This window comes from Macaca fascicularis, chromosome 7 (genome assembly GCF_037993035.2).
Source record: "Macaca fascicularis isolate 582-1 chromosome 7, T2T-MFA8v1.1".
In the NCBI taxonomy this organism is placed as follows: domain Eukaryota; kingdom Metazoa; phylum Chordata; class Mammalia; order Primates; family Cercopithecidae; genus Macaca; species Macaca fascicularis.
Window position 1 is genome coordinate 19,311,542 of NC_088381.1, and position 19,299 is coordinate 19,330,840.

Below are 19,299 nucleotides of genomic sequence, written 5' to 3' on the forward strand. Positions count from 1 at the left end.
GAGGAAAGAGAACCCCAGAAAGCTAATAGCTTGCTGTTTCCTCTGCCCTGGTTCATCTCTGGGATTTTCCAGGGGTCAGAGATAGCTCTTAAAGTGAAGGACATTCAGGGCCAGCTTCAGCGAATCATGTTTTGCCTCAGGCAAAAAAAAGCCATTGAGACCCTCAGGAGAGAGCGGGCTGAGCGACTTGGGAACTTCTGCCGGACGCGAAGCCTAAGCCCGCAGAAACAACTGAGCCTCCTGCCCAACAAAGAGCTCTTCGTCTGGGATCTTGACTTGCCCAGCCGACGCCGAGAATACCTGCAGCAACTGAGGAAGGATGTTGTGGAAACCACCAGGTAGGGTGGACCCAGAACCCTGCTGGAAGCAGGCTCTGTTGCGGGAGGGAAGTGTGGAGAGCAGGAGCTGAAGTTTTAGCATCCTGGAGGGTTCTCTATCTCAGACAGGGTATGTGGAAAGAGGACATAGAAGGGAATGGAGTGAGGGAGGGGTTGGGCAGAGAGAAGGCATAGGAAAGGATGGACAGAAGGGCTCTGACATGCTATGCAAGTCTGCAGGCCTGGGTCTCAAGGTGGCTTGGTTCTCTCTGTACAGCAACCTCTCCTGAGGCTAAAAAATCAAACTTTAAAACCCTGTGGGCAAATGGAGGATGGGTCTTTTAAGAAGGTGGTATCACCCAAGCTAGCCTTGGATGGACAGACCAGGACTGTTACCCACCCACCGTGTTCTTTCCACCCCGTGATCTTCCTCAGGAGCCCAGAGTCGGTGTCAAGGTCGGCTCAGCCACCCTCTGACATAGAGCTGATGCTGCGAGACTACCAGCAGGCCCATGAGGAGGCCAAGGAGGAGATTGCCCGGGCCCGAGACCAACTGCGGGAGCAGACTGAACAAGAGAAGCTGAGAATCCACCAGCAGATCGTTTCCCAGCTGTTGAGGGTGTGGAGTGGGGCAAGCCTCTGATTTCAGGATAGGCCTGGACCTCAGACTGGTCCACCTTCACCATGGCTACCTCTGAATCTTGGGACATGCATAACATTTGGAGGAGGCTGTGGGACCCCTGTTGTCAACTCAAAGCTGGGCTCACTCTCTTTTTACATCATCACACCAGCTCCTTTCCCTGGCCACGGCCTGGGAGAAAGGCTTTGGTGTGAAGTGCAGGGTATGGGGAAATATGAGCAGCGGTGGCTTTGAGGAAGCCAGGGCATGTGAGGCTAAGTCAGGGAGGCCCTGGGAGGTGGACAAAGGAGCAGTAGAGGTGAGCAGGGAAGGGGTGGCTTTGGGTAGGAGAGGGCATAGCCAGTGAGGGCACTTCAGAAGCTGGTAAATGGTGATTTGTCCTTCCCAGGAAGAGGATAAACTACATACCTTGGCCAACTCCAGCTCCCTGTGCACCAGCTCTAATGGAAGCCTCTCATCTGGTATGACCTCTGGCTATAATAGCAGCCCAGCCTTGTCAGGCCAGCTCCAGTGCCCAGAGAATGCGGTGAGTAGGCAGATGTTGGGAATGAGCCAGGGGCCCAGACTGCCAAGGCAAGAGTCTGGGCGGGATGCTGTGCCTCCTGCAGTCTGGGTGGGACGCTGTGCCTCCTAGAGGCCACTGCTGACATGAGCCCTTCTTATGTGCCGGCCTTTGGTTTTCCATTTAGTTTGCCCCTTGCCTCTTCTGTTTATTCATTCGTTCAACAAATGTTTATTCTGTGGGTATCGTTTTAGGATACAGCGGTGAGCAAAACTGTTCTTGTCCTTAGGCTGTTTGAGGGATAAATATTAAACAACTGATTTTATAGTTCAGTTATTGTTGCAGTAAATTGTTTGAAGGAGGGTTGCTAAACCAGCATAAAACCAGGGGTCTGACTTAGTCTGGAAGGTCACAGAGATATTCCGAAAACAATGTGTTTAGACTGAGACTGAAAGGATACGAGGTAGTTAATGCAGTAAAAGCTTAGTGGTGCTGTTATTGGGAAAGATGTGGGCCTAGCAAGTGAGGCCTTGAGGACGAAGAGTTTGAGGAACTAAATGAAGGTTAGTGTGGTTGGAATGTAAAGAGTGAGATGGGAAAATGACTTGAGAAGGAACTAGAAAATCATGTGGACTATAATGAGAGTTCTGGCCCCTTTCTAATCCATTTCATTGTGTGACTTCCCAAAAGTGAAAAGGCTGCTGAGAGATGACTGCTTGCTTTAGGGCACTGCCAGTGAAGACGAACAGAGGTGGATGTAATGGAGAGAGAGATCTACGGGACTTGGTGACTGGTTGGGTGTTAGAGGAAGGCAGAGCGGGGAGTTGAGAACAGCACACGCACTTTCGACTTGAGCAGCTGAAGGGCGGCCATGTGAACAATGACAAGGAACACTGGAGGGAGAATCAGGTTTTGTGTAGAAGATGATGAGTTTAGGTTTGTACTTACTGAGTTGACGGTGCCTGTGAGAAATCCAGGTGGAGCAGTTGGAAATCTACAGCTCATAGGTAAGATCTGGCTGGGGATGAACATTTGAAATTCATTTTACAAATACAGCGTCATTTAATAAAAATAATATTTAAACAGTAGCAAAGGACATCCAATGTCAGGTGCATGTTTGAGTCTCCTATTTCCTTTCCCCAGAAGCAGTCATTTACCCCAGTTTGGTGTGTATTTCCAGGGATGATGTATATACGTCTTTTTGTAAAGCAGATGAATGGGAGTATACTGTACTCACTTTCTCACTTTGCTTTTTCTTTTTAAAAATATCTTTGGGATATCATTGCATATCAGTAAATCTAGTGCTGACTTATTTTATTTTTTTAAGAGCCAGGGTTTTGCCATGTTGCCCAGGTTAGTCTCAAACTCCTGGGCTCAAGCTGTTTGCCCAGCTCGACCTCCTAAAACGCTGGTATTACAGGTGTGAGCTACCGTGCCTGGCCTTCTTTTTAACAGCTGAATAGTGTTTCCTTTTTTCTCTTTTATTGCATGTTTTTAAGTTTGATGTTTTACATAGATAATATATTCATATAGTAGAAAGGGTACAAATATATACATATACAGGTTGAGCATCCCTAATCCAAATATCAGAAATTTAGGATACTCCAAAATCGAAAACTTTTTGAGCACTGTGACACCAGAAGTGGAAAATTCTACACCTGACCTCATGTGACAGGTTGAGTTGAAACACAGTCAAAACTTGATTTCATTCTCAAAATTATTTAAAACACTATATGAAATTACCTTCAGGCTGTGTGTATAAGGTATATATCCAACATAAATTTTGTATTTTGACACAGATCCTATCCCCCACATATCTCCTTATGCATATGCAAATATTCCAAAATCCAAAAACATTCAAAATCCAAAACACTTCTGGTCCCAAGCATTTTGGAGAAGGGGTACTCAGCCTGTAAAAGGGATACAGGGAAGTACCCGTCCCTGCCGTCAGTCTACCTCATTCCTCTCCCTTACCCCACCCAAGGAAAGCAGTGTTGTTTCTTGGAAGGTGTCCTCCTAGGGGTCTTTATGCATACAAAATAAAGCATAGTATGCCACTGTCCTATACGTTATGTATCTTTTTCACTCAGTATAATTTGGAACTCTATTTGAATATGCAGAGAACTTTCTCATTTTTTTCATTGCTGCGTAGCATTCCATTGTAGAGTTGCACCGTAATTTAACCAGTATTCTAACTTGGGTTGTTTTCAGACTTTTGCTGTTATCAGCAATAGTACAGTGAATAACTTTATGCATGTATCATTTTGTACATAAGCAAATATATCTGTGGGATACATTCCCAGAAGGGCACTTGTACAAAGAGTATTTACATTTAAATTTTTGATAGAGACTATTTTCTCTCACAGATGAGCTGATTTATACTCCCACCAGTAATAGCTGAGAGTTTACCTTTTCCCACACTCTCACCAACATGTTATCAAATGTTTGGATTTTTTGCTGAAAATTATATCTCATTTTTCTCATATGCTTAAATATTTTTATTTCCTTTTTCATGAACCATCTGTTCATATTCTTTGCTCATTTCTCTTTTTCTCTGACCAATTTCGAGAGTTCTTTGTATTTTAGCAAGAATAGCCCTTGGACTGATCTGAACTATAAGTGTTTGTTTCCCAGTGCTTCATTCTCTTTTGTCTTTGCTGATTTTGTTTGGGGCCACGCAGGCAGATATACTTGCCAGTTTTCCTTTTATGGTATCTAGGTTATAAATAATAACTAGAAACACATTCTTCAATCCAAAATTATAAAGAATTTCTTCCATGGTTTCTTCTAGAACTTCTGTGGTTTTAGTTTTTCATATTTAAATCTTTGTTCCTTTTGGAGTCATCTTCATATGAGGTCTGGATCTGATTGTGTTTTTTCCAGATGGCTGTCCAGTTGTTCCCGTAATGCTTGTTAGTTTATCTTTGCCTCACCTGTTTAAGGGGTCCCTTTTGCTTACACCAAAGCTTAGAATAGATTCTACCCAGCTGGGCGCAGTGGCTCACGCCTGTAACCCCAGCACTTTGGGAGGCCGAGGCGGGTGGATCACGAGGTCAGGAGATCGAGACCATCCTCGCTAACACGGTGAAACCCTGTCTCTACTAAAAATACAAAAAAAATTAGCCGGGTGTGGTGGCAGACGCCTGTAGTCCCAGCTACTCAGGAGGCTGAGGCAGGAGAATGGCGTGAACCCGGGAGGTGGAGCTTGCAGTGAGCTGAGATCGCACCACTGCACTCCAGCCTGGGTGACAGAGCGAGACTCCGTCTCAAAAAAAAAAAAAAAAGAATAGATTCTACCCTGTGGTAGTGTTAGTCCACCACTACCCTCATTGCTCTTCTCTTTCTGAGTTTACCGGAGTATTCTTTCTTGTTTATTAAAAAAAATTGTCTTATTTTATTACAATTTACACATAATGTAAATATTTGTGAGGTACAGTGTGATGTTTCAATACACGTATACATTGCGTAATGATCAGATCAGGCAATTAGCACATCCATCACTTTAAACGTGTATCATTTCTTTGTGGTGATAACACAAAACCCTATCTTCTAGCCAACTTGAAATATACATTACATTGTTATTAGGTATAGTCGCCCTGTTGTGTTTAGAACACCAGAACTTATTATTCTTCCTTTCTAACTTTGTACTCATTGACCAACCACTCCCCATTACCCTCTTCCTGATCCCCTCCCCAGCCTCTGGTAATCACTATTCTACTCTCTCCTTCTATGAGATCAACTTTTTTGTTTTCTTTTTTTTTGAGACGGAGTCTCGCTCTATCGCCAGGCTGGAGTGCAGTGGTGCGATCTCAGCTTACTGCAAGCTCCATTTCCCGGGTTCATGCCATTCTCCTGCCTCAGCCTCTGAGTAGCTGGTACTACAGGCACCTGCCACCATGCGTGGCTAATTTTTTGTATTTTTAGTAGAGAAGGGGTTTCACCATGTTAGCCAGGATGGTCTGGATCTCCTGACCTCATGATCTGCCCGCCTTGGCCTCCCAAAATGCTGGGATTACAGACATGAGCCACTGCACCTGGCTACTTTTTAAATTTTCATTATTTATTTATTTTTGAGACAGAGTCTCATTCTGTCACCCAAGCTGGAGTGCAGTGGTGTGATCTTGGCTCACTGCAACCTCCGTCTCCCAGGTTCAAGCGATTCTCATGCCTCAGATTCCTGAGTAGCTGGAATTACAAGTGCCCACCACACCCAACTATTTTTTGTATTTTTAGGAGAGATGGGGTTTCACCATATTAGCTAGGCTGGTCTCAAACTCCCGACCTCAGGTGATCCACCTGCCTCAGCCTCTCAAAGCACTGGGATTACAGGTGTGAGAGATCAACTTTTTAAGATTCTGCATATGAGTAAGATCATGTGGTTGTCTGTCTATACCTGGTGTCTTTCACTTAGTATAATGTCCCTGGGTTCATCCATGTTGCCACAAATGACAGAATTTTATTCTGTTTTATGACTGAATACTATTCCATTATGTATATATACCACAGTTTCTTTGCCCATTCACCTGTAAACATTTAGGGGGATTTCATCTCTTGGTTATTGTGAGTAGTGCTGCAATAAATAGGGGAGTGTAGATATCTCTTTGACATAGTGATTTCATTTTCACTGGCTATATACATAGTGGTGGAATTGCTGGATCATATGGTAGTTCTGCTTTAGTTTTTTGAGAAACCTTCCTACTGTTTGCTATAATGGCTGTATTTACATTTCTACCAACAGTGTATAAGAGTTCCCCTTTCTCCACATCCTTACCAACATTTGTTGTTTTTTGTCTTATTACAGCCATTTAGATGGAATGAAGTGATATTTCATGTTAGTTTTGATTTGGATTTTCCTAAAAACTAGTGATGTTAAGCATTTTTTTCATATACCTGTTGGCCATTTGAATGTCTTTTTTTGAGAAATGTGAATTCAGGTTTTTGCCCATTTTAAAGTTGGATTGTTTGGGATTTTTGCTGTTATTTGAATTCCTTATATATTCTGGATATTAACCCTTTGTCATATGCATAGTTTGCAAATACATTCTCCCATTCTGTGGGATGTCTCTTCACTCTTTTCCTTAGCTGTGCAGGATCCTTTTAGTTTGATGTAACCTCATTTGTCTATTTTTGCTTTTGTTGCTTGTGCTCTTGAGGTCTTATCCAAAAATTCCTTGCCCAATCCAATGTCATAAAGCATTTCTCATATGTTTTCTTCTTATAGTTTCATATTTTCTGGTCTAAGATATAAGTTTTTGAACCTTTTTGTATATGGTAAGAGATAGGGGTCTAGTTTCATGCTTCTGTATGTGGATATCCAGTTTTCTCAGCATCATTTACCACAGAGACTGCCCTTTCTCCATTGTGTGTTCTGTCTTTGTCAAAAATCACTTGGCTGTAAATGTATGGATTTCTGTGTTCTCCGTTCTGTTCCTTTAGTCTATGTGACAGTTTATATGCCAGTACCATGCTGTTTTGGTTACTATACCTTAGTAGTATTTTTTGAAGTCAGGTACTGTGTGATGCCTCCAGCTTTGTTTTGCTCATAATTTCTTTGGCTGTTTGGGGTCTTTTGTGGGTCAATATGAATTTTAGAATTGTTTTTTCTATGAAGAATGTTGTTAGGCCGGGCGCGGTGGCTCAAGCCTGTAATCCCAGCACTTTGGGAGGCCGAGACGGGCGGATCACGAGGTCAGGAGATCGAGACCATCCTGGCTAACACAATGAAACCCCGTCTCTACTAAAAATACAAAAAAATTAGCCGGGCGTGGTGGCGGCGCCTGTAGTCCCAGCTACTCGGGAGGCTGAGGCAGGAGAATGGCGGGAACCCGGGAGGCGGAGCTTGCAGTGAGCCGAGATCGCGCCACTGCACTCCAGCCTGGGCGACAGAGCGAGACTCAGCCTCAAAAAAAAAAAAAAGAATGTTGTTAGTATTTTGATAGAGATTGCATTGAATCTGTAGATTGCTTTGGGTGATATGGACATTTTAACAATACTCTTCCAATCCATGAACATGGGATATCTTTCCATTTATTCATGTCCTCTTTAATTTCTTTCACCGGTGATTTATAGCTTTCATTGTAGAGATCTTTCACCTCTTTCTTTTTTTTTTTTTTTTTTTTTGAGACAGAGTCTCGCTCTGTCACCCGGGCTGGAGTGCAGTGGCTGGATCTCAGCTCGTTGCAAGCTCTGCCTCCCGGGTTCCCGCCATTCTCCTGCCTCAGCTTCCCGAGTAGCTGGGACTACAGGCACCCGCCACCTCGCCTGGCTAGTTTTTTGTATGTTTTTTTAATAGAGATGGGGTTTCACCGGGTTAGCCAGGCTGGTCTCGATCTCCTGACCTCGTGATCCGCCCGTCTCGGCCTCCCGAAGTGCTGGGATTACAGGCTTGAGCCACCGCGCCCGGCCTCTTTCACCTCTTTCATTAAGTTTATTCCTAGGGACTTTATTTTTTTGTAGCTATTATAAATGGGATTGTGTTCTTGCTTTCCTTTTCAGATAGTTTGCTTTTGGTATATAGAAGCACTACTGATTTTTGCATGTTGATTGAGAAATAAAAGTAAAATTCTAAGCCTCCAACTGACTGAACAGACCACCTCTCAGCCAGGGAGGCCCCAGAGAAACCTTAAAAGCTGAGTGCATGACCAACAGAAGATGCTGAAATAAATGCCCTGGCCGGGCACGGTGGCTCATGCCTGTAATCCCAGCACTTTGGGAGGCTGAGGCAGGCAGATGACAAAGTCAGGAGTTCAAGACCAGCCTGGTCAACATAGTGAAACCCCATCTCTACTAAAAATACAAAAAATTAGCCAGGTATGGCTGGGATTACAGGCGCCCGCCACCATGCCCGGCTAATTTTTGTATTTTTAGTAGAGATGGGGTTTCACTATGTTGGCCAGGCTGGTCTCCAACTCCTGACCTCATGATCTGCCTGCCTCGGCCTCCCAAAGTGTTGGGATTACAGGCATGAGCCACCGTGCCTGGCCTGTTGTTATTATTTTTAATCTGTCTTTTATTCTTCATAGCAAAGATAGGAGTGGTTTATCTACTACAGTTATAATTTTAGAGTATTCTAAATTTGTCCGTGTACTTAGTTTTACCAGTGAGTTTTATACCTTCAAATGTTTGCTTGTTACACATTAGCATCTTTTTCTGTCAGATTGAAGAACTGCCTTTAGCATTTTTTATAAGGCAGGTCTAGTGTTGCTGAATTTCCCCAACTTTCGTTTGTCTGGGAAAGTCTTTTATCTCTTCATGTCTGAAGGATAATTTTACTGGATAAAGTATTCTTGGTTGATATTTTTTTTCTTCAGCACTTTGACTGTCATACCCCTCCCTCCTAGCCTGTAAGGTTTTTGCCGAGAAATTTGCTGCCAGACCTATTTGAGCTCCTTTACTTGTTATTTGCTTATTTTCTTTTAAAAAAATTACAATTTAATTTAAGTGTTTTGTAGAAATGGGAGTCTCACTATGTTGCCCAGGCTGGTCTTGAACTTCTGGCCTCAAGCAGTCCTCCTACTATAGCATCCCAAAGTGTTGGGATTACAAGCATAAGCCACCACACCTAGCCTATTTACTTCTTTTCTCTTGCTGGTTTTATGACCTTTTCTTTGTCCTTGACATTTGAGAATTTGATTATTATATGCCTTGGAGTAGTCTTATTTCGTTAAATTTAACTGGGGACTTTTTACCTTTTTATACCTGAATATTTGTATCTTTCTCTAGGTTTGGAAAGGTCTCTGTTATTATTGCTTTGAATAAACTTTCTACTTCCCTCTGTTCTCATTCTCCACTCCCTCTTGAATGCCAGTGACTCATACATTTGTTTTTTTTATTTTTTTATTTTTTGAGACAGAGTCTTGCACTGTTCACCCAGGCTGGAGTTCAGTGGCACAATCTGCCCACTGCAGCCTCTGCCTCCAGGGTTCAAGCAGTTCTCCTGCCTCAGCCTCCTGAGTAGCTGAGATAGGCACCCACCACCATGCCCAGCTTTTTTTTTTTTTTGTATTTTTAATAGAGACAGGGTTTCACCATGTTGATCAGGCTGGTCTCCAACTCCTGACCTTGTGATCCGCCCACCTTGGCCTCCCAGAGTGCTGGGATTATAGGCGTGAGCCACCGTGCCTGGCCACATTTGTTCTTTTGACACTATCCCACGGATTCTTTAAACTTTCTTTTGTTCTTTTTCATTCTTTTTTTTTTCTTTCCTCTTCTGTATTTTCAGATATCCTCTCTTTGAGCTCACAGATTTATTCTTCTGCTTTATAATTTCTGCTGTCGAGACCCTGTAATGCATTTTTGTTTGTTCAATGTATTTCACCTCCAGGATTTCTGTTTGATTTTTTAAAGATTATTTTAATCTCTTTGTAAAGTTTCTCACATAGATTTCCGAATTATTTCTCTGTGTTTTCTCCAAGTTTGTTGGGCTACCTCAAAACAACTATTTTGAATTCCCTGTATTAGATTATACTTCTCCATCCCTTCAGGATGGGTCACTGGCACCTTATTTAGTTGGTTTGGTGAGGTCATAGTTCCCTCAATGTTATTGATGCTTTCCAATGTGTGTCAATATCTGGGCATTGAAAAAAAATGATATTTATTCCAGTTTTTGCAATCTGGCCTTGTTTGTACCTGTCCTTCAGAGGGCCTTCCAGGAATTCAAAGGAGCCTGACTGTTGAGTTCCCTAAGCCTGTGGTCACTGTAGCCCTCTTAGCACTAGAGGGCACTCTAAGCCTGTGTAGCTGGGACTCTGTTATGGACTCCAATGTCCCTGGCCCAGATGGACCTGAGTAAGACCCAGGGAGAGTTCCCCACCTTGTGTGGTAATGCTGGCCAGGGCCCTGAACCAGGTGCTGGTTTTGTTGTTGTGGGCTTGGTGCTGGGTTCCAAGGAAAAGTCCCACGCACATTTCCTTCTCCTTCCCCCCAAGCAGATGGTGTCTTTCTCTGCACCATGTTGCCTAAAGTTGGAGGGAAAGGTGATGTGGGCATTCCTGTGGCTGCCACAATTGATGCTATGCAGGGTTACACCTGAAGCCTATGGCCTCCTGGACCAGGGTGGAAATGGGTCACGCTCAAAGTCCAGGCCGCTACCATGCTGAAATTTATTTGGGGCCCAAGAACGCTTTAGTTGGCCAGTGATGTGAGAATCACATTCATCCTGATGGGTGGTGAGTTCTTTTCTGGTGCTTAGTGTGGGTCCACAGTCTTTGTCCATGGGTACAGGCCTGTAATTAGGCTGTGGGGTTTTTTCTGGTTCTGCGTATTACTGTGGCAGACTTAGTACTGGGCTCTAAGGCAAAGTCCCATGTCCACTAACCTCTTCTTCTCCCATGTGGACAGTGTCTCTCATCACTACCTAGGGTTGGGGGAGGGTTGGTGCAGATAATATGAAACTGTCCTTCCTATTCTCTTTAATGCATCTTCTTCTCCTTGTAAAATCTAGTACTTTTATCTATCAACTGGTTTTCCTAGCTGTAGTGAAGATACTTTCTAATGTGGATAGTTGTTCAAATTGATGTTTCTGTGGGGAGCTATCACTGAAGGGTCCTATTCTGTCATCTTGCTGTGCCTCTGTGTTACTGATCTGTTGTTTTTTTTTTTTTTTTTTTTTTTTGAGATGGAGTCTTGCTCTATCACTCAGGCTGGAGTGCAGTGGCGCCTTTCTTGACTCACTGCAACCTCCACCTCCCAGGTTCAAGCGATTCTTCCTGTCTCAGTTCTCCAAGTACCTGGGACTACAGGCCTGCTTTATCCTCCACGCCTGGCTAATTTTTCTTGTATTTTTAGTAGAGATGGGGTTTTGCAGTGGAGGCTAGGCTGGTCTCAAACTCTTGACCTCAGGTGATTCGCCCACCTCAGCTGAACAAAGTGCTGGGATTACAGGCATGAGCCATTGCACCCAGCCTGTTGTTTGTTTATTTTATTTTTTATTTTTTGAGATGGAGTCTCACTCTGTCACCCGGGCTGGAGTGCAGTGGCGCGATCTCAGCTTACTGCAACCCCCGCCTCCTGGGTTCAAGCGATTCTCCTCTCAGCCTGCTGAGTAGCTCGAATTACAGGCGCCCGCCACCATGCCTGGCTGATTTTTGTATTTTTAGTAGAGATGGGGTTTCACCATGTTGGCCAGGCTTATCTCAAACTCCTAACCTCGAGTGATCCACCTGTCTTGGCCTCCCAAAGTGCTGGGATGAGCCAGCCACTGCGCCCGGCCTGTTGTTTATTGTTTATATGAAATTTAGGATCTTACCTTGTCTAGTTCAATTGCAAGAACTTGTTACTGTTTTTATTTTATTTTATTTTATTTTTTTTGAGACGGATTCTTGCTCTGTCGCCCAGGCTGGAGTGCAGTGGTCGGATCTCAGCTCACTGCAAGCTTCGCCTCCCAGGTTCACGCCATTCTCCTGCCTCAGCCTCCCAAGTAGCTGGGATTACAGGTGCCTGCCACCACGCCCGGCTAATTTTTGTATTTTTAGTAGAGATGGGTTTTCACCGTGTTGGCCAGGTTGGTCTCGATCTTCTGACCTCATGATCCGCCTACCTCGGCTTCCCAAAGTGCTGGGGTTACAGGCATGAGCCACCGCGCCCGGCCCTTGTTACTGTTTTTAATAGGATCATGTGGATTGACTTAGGGAGGAACCACATCTTATGCTATAGAATTTTCTAACCAAGAACATATTAGTTTCAAACTTTCTTTTTGTGTTTTTAAAGTTTTTTCATATGTCTCTCACATTTCTTGTCAGATTTATTTCTAAGTATTTTAAGGTTTTTGTTACTTTTCTAAATAGGTTTTTCCTTCTTTTATATCTTCTGATTATTTTGTATGTATTAAAGCTATTGATTGCTGTGAATTAATTTTGCATCTATTTTTTTTGGTTGATTCTCTAGACCTGCACTACTAATTTAGTAGTTGCTAATACATGTACCTATCTTAATTACTTTTTTTTTTTTTTTTTGAGATGGTGTCTCGCTCTGTTGCCCAGGCTGGAGTGCAGTGGCGTGATCTCGGCTCACTGCAGCCTTCACCTCGATCTTTAAGTGATTCTCCTGCCTCAGCCTCCCAAGTAGCTGGGATTACAGGCGCCTGCCACCATACCTGGCTAATTTTTGTATTTTTAGTAGAGTTTGGGTTTCACCATGTTGGCTAGGCTGGTCTTGAACCCCTGACCTCAGGTAATCCACCCATCTCGGCCTCCCAAAGTGTTGGGATTATGGGCATGAGCCACCACACCTGGCTTTTTTATAGCTTTTGAGCTGAGATAGATATATTTTTGCAATACTAAGGAAATATCCAACTATTCCTAGCTTGTAGCATATTCTTATCCAGAATGGGTATTTCAGAGTCTTTGGAGATGATTTCATTCATTCATACATCCATCTATCTATTTTTGGGCTAATATTGAACTATTCTTGCAATCCTGGAATAAATCCTATAATATATATTTATGATTCTGATGTACTGTTCTTTTAATGTGTTGTTGGAGTCCACTTATATTTTAGAATTTTGCATCAATATTTGAATTTTTCTGTGGTTTTTGCTTTCACAATATATTCTTTAGGTTTTGTTATCAATGTTATACTCCTTTTATAGGAAAGAAAGGTGGTACTTTTCCTTTTCAAGGCTTATGAATAGTTAAAAAGGTAATAAAAACTTTATACCTATTAAACTGGGAAAATTTAGGAAGCCAGATGATGCCAGATTTTGGCAGGACTTTGAGGATGTTGGAACCATTATAGGTTCCTATGACTCAGCAATGTTTGCATAGGTTATGAGAGAACATGTAAGGAATTGTTTATTGAGGCATTATTTGAAGTGGCAATGAGTTGGAGGACATTCCTGAATCCATGACTGAGAATGGATAGGTAAAATGTGGTAGTTGCACACATGAAATATTAATACTATGCAAGAATTGAAATCAACACATTAAACACCTAGGCAGAATACTGAGTGAAAAACTTTTTTTTTTCTTTTTGAAACAGAGTCTCGCTGTGTCGCTGAGGCTGGAGTGCAGTGGCACAATCTCGGCTCACTCCAACCTCCAACTCCTGGGCTTAAGAGATTCTCCTGCCTCAGCCTCCCTAGTAGCTGGGATTACAGGTGCCTGCCACCATGCCCAGCTTATTTTTTTGTATTTTTAGTAGAGACAGGGTTTCCCTATGTTGACCAGGCTGGTCTGAAACTCCTGATCTCATGATCTGCCCATAAAATGAGACATGTTACTATTTGTAAATTAAACAACATATATAGTATATAAATACAATATATAAAACAATCACTTTTTGCAAGAACATATACAAACAAAAATATATACTCTAAGCATATCAATGATTTTGGTGGGACAGCGAAATGGGGATGAAAAGTAAAAAAAATTTGAGAGCCAGACATGGTGGCTCACACCTGTAATCTCAGCACTTGGGGAGGCTGCGGCAGGAGGATTACTTGAGCCCAGGAGTTTGAGTCCAGACAGGGCAACATAGGAAAAAAAAGAAAGCCAGGCGTGGTGCTGCATACCTGTAGTCCTAGCTACTCAGGAGGTTGTGGTGGGAGGATTGCTTGAGCCTGGGAAGTCGAGGCTGTGGTGAGCTGTGATCATGCCACTGCACTCCAGCCTGGGTGACAGAGCAAGACCCTGTTTCAAAAAAAAATTTTCTTTTGAATCATCTTTTAAAGTTTGATGTAATAATCCTTTTAAACTGACAAGGCTTGGTGTTTCAGCAGGGGATTAGTTCTTTGAAAAACTTCTTCAATGGAAAATGGTCTGTTAAGATCAGGGTTTAGTAAACTATGGCTCTTTGGCCAGATCTGACCTGCTTCCTGTTTTTGTAAATAAAGTTTTACTGGAATACAGTCATGCCCATTCATGTACATGGTCGTGTTCCCACTACAGTGGCAGAGAGTCGAGTAGCTGCAACTACTCAAATGGCCCACAAAGCCTTAAATATTTAGTATCTAGCTCCCTACAGAAAAAGTTTGCCAACTTTTGGTTTAGATTTTTCGTCTCTCCTGGAGCCAGTTTTGATTCTAACTTGTTTATTTCTGTGTATATTGTGATCAATTTCTTTTTGCTGTGATAGTTTCTCAGTCTTTTCTTGCTTCTTGGTCAGTAATTTTTTGGAATGTGTTTTATCTGCTGTTACTTTCTTTCTTTTTTATTTTTTATTTTTTCATGTAAGACAGGTAATGTGCTCACGTAACAAGGTTTGAGAGAGGCACTTCTCAGACATCTATGTGAAAACCCAATTATCATGCTTATGAACTACAAAAGGATCGTGTCTGTGGTTTTCTCATGGTTAGATTGAAGTTATGCATTTTTTGGCAAAAAATACCATAAAAGTGATTTGCCCTTCTCAGGGTTGACAGATTAGGCAAAGAAAAATACAGGATGCTAGTTAAATTCAAATTTTAGAGAGACAACAAATAGTTTTATAGTGTAAATATGTCTTATCATATTTACATATCATGCAATACCTTATTCTCAGTGCATTGTATCAGAGATTACTGGATACCAATCTGTCCTATTTCTGGTGATGTAAACTTTGATGTTAAGGTGGTATTTGGGAGTCTCTCCACTGAATGTTGCTATTTTGCCCTTTATGATTAATAAACATGGCTGAATGTGGTGGCTCACGCCTGTAATCCCAGTGCTTTGGAAAGATGAGGCAGGAAGATCACTTGAGTCCAATATTTTGAGATCAGCCTGGGCAGCATAGTGATATGCCATCTCTAGAGACACACACACACACACACACACACACACACACACACATAGTGATACGCCATCTCTAGACACACACACACACACACACACACACATAGTGATACGCCATCTCTAGACACACACACACACACACACACACACACACACACACACACACACACACACACACACACACACACGCTATGTTGGTGGTGCATGCCTGTGGTCCCAGCTACTTGGGAGGTTGTGGTGGGAGGATCGCTTGAGCCTGGAGGGGAATGGAGGTTACAGTGAGCCATGATTGCACCATTGGCCTTGGATAGAGGAAGACCCTGTCTCAAAAAGTCTTGGAGACTGGCTGGGCGCGGTGGCTCACGCCTGTAATCCCAGCACTTAGGGAGGCAGAGGCAGGTGATCATGAGGTCAGGAGTTCAGGACCAGCCTGGTCAGTATGGTGAAATCCCGTCTCTACTAAAAATATAAAAATTAGCCAGGCATGGTGGCACACGCCTGTAGTCCCAGCTACTTGGAAGGCTGAGACAGGAGAATAGCTTGAACCCGGGAGACGGGGGTTGCATTGAGCCGAGATGGTGCCACTGCAGGCCAGCCTGGGAGACAGAGCAAGACTCCATCCCCCGCCCTCTCCCCCCAAAAAAATCTTGGAGACTATGGAAAATCCTGTTTTTCCTCAAACTTTCATCCACTGATTTTAGTGTCTACTAGTGTGTCTTATCTGTAAAAATTATTGTGATATTTTAGTGGCAATTTTGTATTCTCTTCATTTCTTCTACATTTATTTATTTATTTATTTGTTTATTTATTTATTTATTTATTTTGAGACGGAGTCTGGTGCTCTGTTCCCCAGGCTGGAGTGCAGTGGCACAATCTCGGCTCACTGCAAGCTCCACCTCCCAGGTTCATGCCATTCTCCTGCCTCAGCCTCCCAAGTAGCTGGGACCACAGGCACCCGCCACCACGCCCAGCTAATTTTTTGTATTTTTGGTAGAGACAGGGTTTCATCGTGTTAGCCAGGTTGGTCTCGATCTCCTGACCTCATGATCTGCCCACCTCAGACTCCCAAAGTGCTGGGATTACAGGCGTGAGCCACCGTACCCGGCCTCCTTCTACATTTATTAATTGGAACTTTTCTCTAAGGAAGTGCAGTCCCTTCTTCCACCACTTAATTTATTCAACTATTTAGTTTTTTTCATTTTGGAATCATATTCTTTGGGGAATGATTCAATACGGTACTGTCATTATTAATTTCATTGTTCAACTTGTTCCTGCTTTAATTATTTGGAGTTCCTTCAGCTTGGGTCTTGTGTCTTTTTGACATGCCTTTTTTTTTTTTTTTTTGAGATAGGGTCTTGCTCTGTTGCCCAGGCTAGAGTGCAGTGACACAGTCATGGCTCACTGCAGCCTTGACCTCGCTAGGTGCCAGTGATCCTCCCACCTCAGCCTCCTGAGTACCTGGAGTACAGGTGTGGGCCACCACGCCCGGCTACTTTTTGTATTTTTGTTTTCTAGAGATGGGGTTTTACCTGTTGCCCAGGCTGGTGTTGAACTCCTGGGCTCAAGGGATCTGCCCGCCTCAGCCTCCCAGTGTTGGGATTACAAACATGAACCACCGTGCCTGACCCTTGAGCACTTCTTTAATTGATTTTTTATTGTTGTTGTTATAATCCATTGGCTTTAGTATATTCATAGAGTTGTGTATCCATCAGCAATTTTAGGACATTTTCATTACCCCCTAAAAAACCACATGCCACTAGTTATTCCCTAAGTTCACCATTCCCCAGCCCTTGGCAACCACGAGTCTACTTTCTATCCCTATGGATTTGCCTATTCTGGACATTTCATATAAATGGAATCATACAATATATGATCCTTTTTGATGGCTTCTTTCTCTTAGCATAATATTTGCAGGATTGTGTTAGTTTCCTGAAATTGCTGTAACAAATTACCACTCATAGAGTGGCTTCAAACAACAGAAACTTATGCTCTCATAGTTCTGTAGGCTAGAAGTCCAAAATGTTGGTGTTAGCAGCACCGTATCCCTCAGAAGGCTCCTGGGAGAAGGATCTGCTCCAGGCCTCTTTCCAGGCTTCTGATGGTTACCAGCAATCCTTGGCACTCACTCCCATTTCTGTCTCTTCCTTCATGTGACAGTCTCGCTCTCACTCGCGCGCGTTCTGTCTCTCTCTGTGTGTGTCTGTCTCCCTGTCTGTCTGTCCCAGTGTTTAAGAGACAGGGTCTCTGTCACCTGGACCTGACTGCAGTGGTGCAATCACAGCTCATTCTTACCTGCAACACCTGACCTCAAGTGGTCCTCCCGCCTCAGCCTCTCAGGGTGCTGGAATTACCGTCGTAAGCTACCACATAACTTGTTTGTTTTGTTTTGTTTTTTTGAGACAGAGTCTTGCTCTGTCACCCAGGCTGGAGTGCAATGGCACGATCTCGGCTCACTGCAACCTCCGCCTCCTGGGTTCAAGCGATTCTCCTGCCTCAGCCTCCCAGGTAGCTGGGATTACAGGCATCCACCACCATGCCCAGCTAATTTTTTGTATTTTTGGTAGAGACGGGTTTTCACTACATTGGCCAGGCTGTTCTCCTGACCTCAGGTGATCCACATGCTTTAGCCTCCCAAAGTGTTGGATTATAGGTGTGAGCTACTGCGCCCAGCTCCACATAACCTTCTTATAAGGACATTAGTCACTGGATTTAGGGACCACTCTAATCCAGTTCTGTCTTATATTAACTTGGTGACATCTGCAAGGAACTTATTTTCAAATTAGGTCAAATTCACAGATACTGGGGGGGTTTGGACTTCAACATATTTTCAGTGGAGACAGTGATTTAACCCCCAACAAGGGGTCCTTCATGTTGTAAAATATATGAGAGCTTCATTCCTTTATATGGCGAGTAATACTCCATTGTATGAATAAACCACATTTTATTTATCCATTCTTCAGTTGATGGGCCTTTAGGAAGTCGTTTTCTGCTTTTTGCCTACTAATAAATATTGCTGCTACGAACATCCCTGTAAAGCTTTTGTATGGATATGTTTTCTTTCTTTTTTTTTTTTTTTTTTTTTTTGAGACGGAGTCTCGCTGTGTCGCCCAGGCTGGAGTGCAGTGGCCGGATCTCAGCTCACTGCAAGCTCTGCCTCCCGGGTTTTTACGCCATTCTCCTGCCTCAGCCTCCCGAGTAGCTGGGACTACAGGCGCCCGCCACCTCGCCCGGCTAGTTTTTTGTATTTTTTAGTAGAGACGGGGTTTCACCGTGTTAGCCAGTTGGTCTCGAACTCCTGACCTCGTGATCCGCCCGTCTCGGCCTCCCAAAGTGCTGGGATTACAGGCTTGAGCCACCGCGCCCGGCCAAAATGGGCTAGTTTTTTGTATTTTTTAGTAGAGACGGGGTTTCACCGTGTTAGCCAGGATGGTCTCGAACTCCTGACCTCGTGATCCGCCCGTCTCGGCCTCCCAAAGTGCTGGGATTACAGGCTTGAGCCACCGCGCCCGGCCAAAATGGGAGGGCGTGCTGCATGGGCCGGGAAGCAAACCCGGGCCTCCCGGGTGGCAGGCGAGAATTCTACCACTGAACCACCCATGCACCATGTTTTCATTTCTCTTGGGTATGTATCTAGAGTTGAGTTGCAGGATCATAGAGGAACTGCCAGACTGCTTTTCACAGTGGCTGTCCTATTTTACCTCCCCACGAGCAGTGTGTGAGCAGTGTGTTTCCTCCGTCCTCACTGACGGTAGCTATGACCTATTTTGGATGACAGCTGTCCTAGCAGATGGGAAGTACTATCTTATTGTGGCTTCAGTTCCATTGCCCTGATGGCTAATGGTGTTGAGCATCTTTTCACGTGCCTTTGCCCATTTATACATCTTCTTTGGAGAAATAGCTAGTCAGATATTTTGTCTATTTTAAGATTTGGTTATTTGTCTTCTTAAGAGTCCCTTAGCAAATATATAATTCACAGAAAATGTCCTCCCATTCTTTGTGTCTGTTCACTATCTTGATGTAGTGCCCTCTGAAGCCAAAAGTTTAATGATGTCCAGTTTATTTTTTATTGTTGTTCCTTGTGCTTTGGTTTCATATCTAAGAAACGAGTGCCTAATCCAAGATCACAAAGATTAC

The 19,299-nt window shown here is 43.5% G+C and overlaps 1 protein-coding gene and 1 non-coding gene across 16 annotated transcripts in view; one reads left to right on the top strand and one right to left on the bottom strand.

Annotated features, from left to right (window-relative positions):
- Positions 1 to 19,299, top strand: part of STARD9 (StAR related lipid transfer domain containing 9) — a 153,757-nt gene that overhangs the window by 126,240 nt on the left and 8,218 nt on the right. For 13 of the 15 annotated variants that reach the window (XM_065547831.2, XM_015452713.4, XM_005559319.5 and 10 more), the window contains 3 exons: positions 141 to 338; positions 753 to 936; positions 1,346 to 1,483. In XM_065547831.2, coding sequence (XP_065403903.1) covers positions 141 to 338; positions 753 to 936; positions 1,346 to 1,483 — 520 coding nt within the window. Of the gene's footprint in view, positions 1 to 72; positions 339 to 752; positions 937 to 1,345; positions 1,484 to 2,184; positions 2,467 to 19,299 lie in introns of all 15 variants that reach the window. The other 2 variants (XR_012414835.1, XR_012414836.1) reach the window with 2 other exon arrangements.
- Positions 14,624 to 14,724, bottom strand: LOC123575031 (small nucleolar RNA U13). Its single transcript, XR_006700200.1, has one exon. It is a non-coding gene; the product is annotated as a small nucleolar RNA U13 (small nucleolar RNA).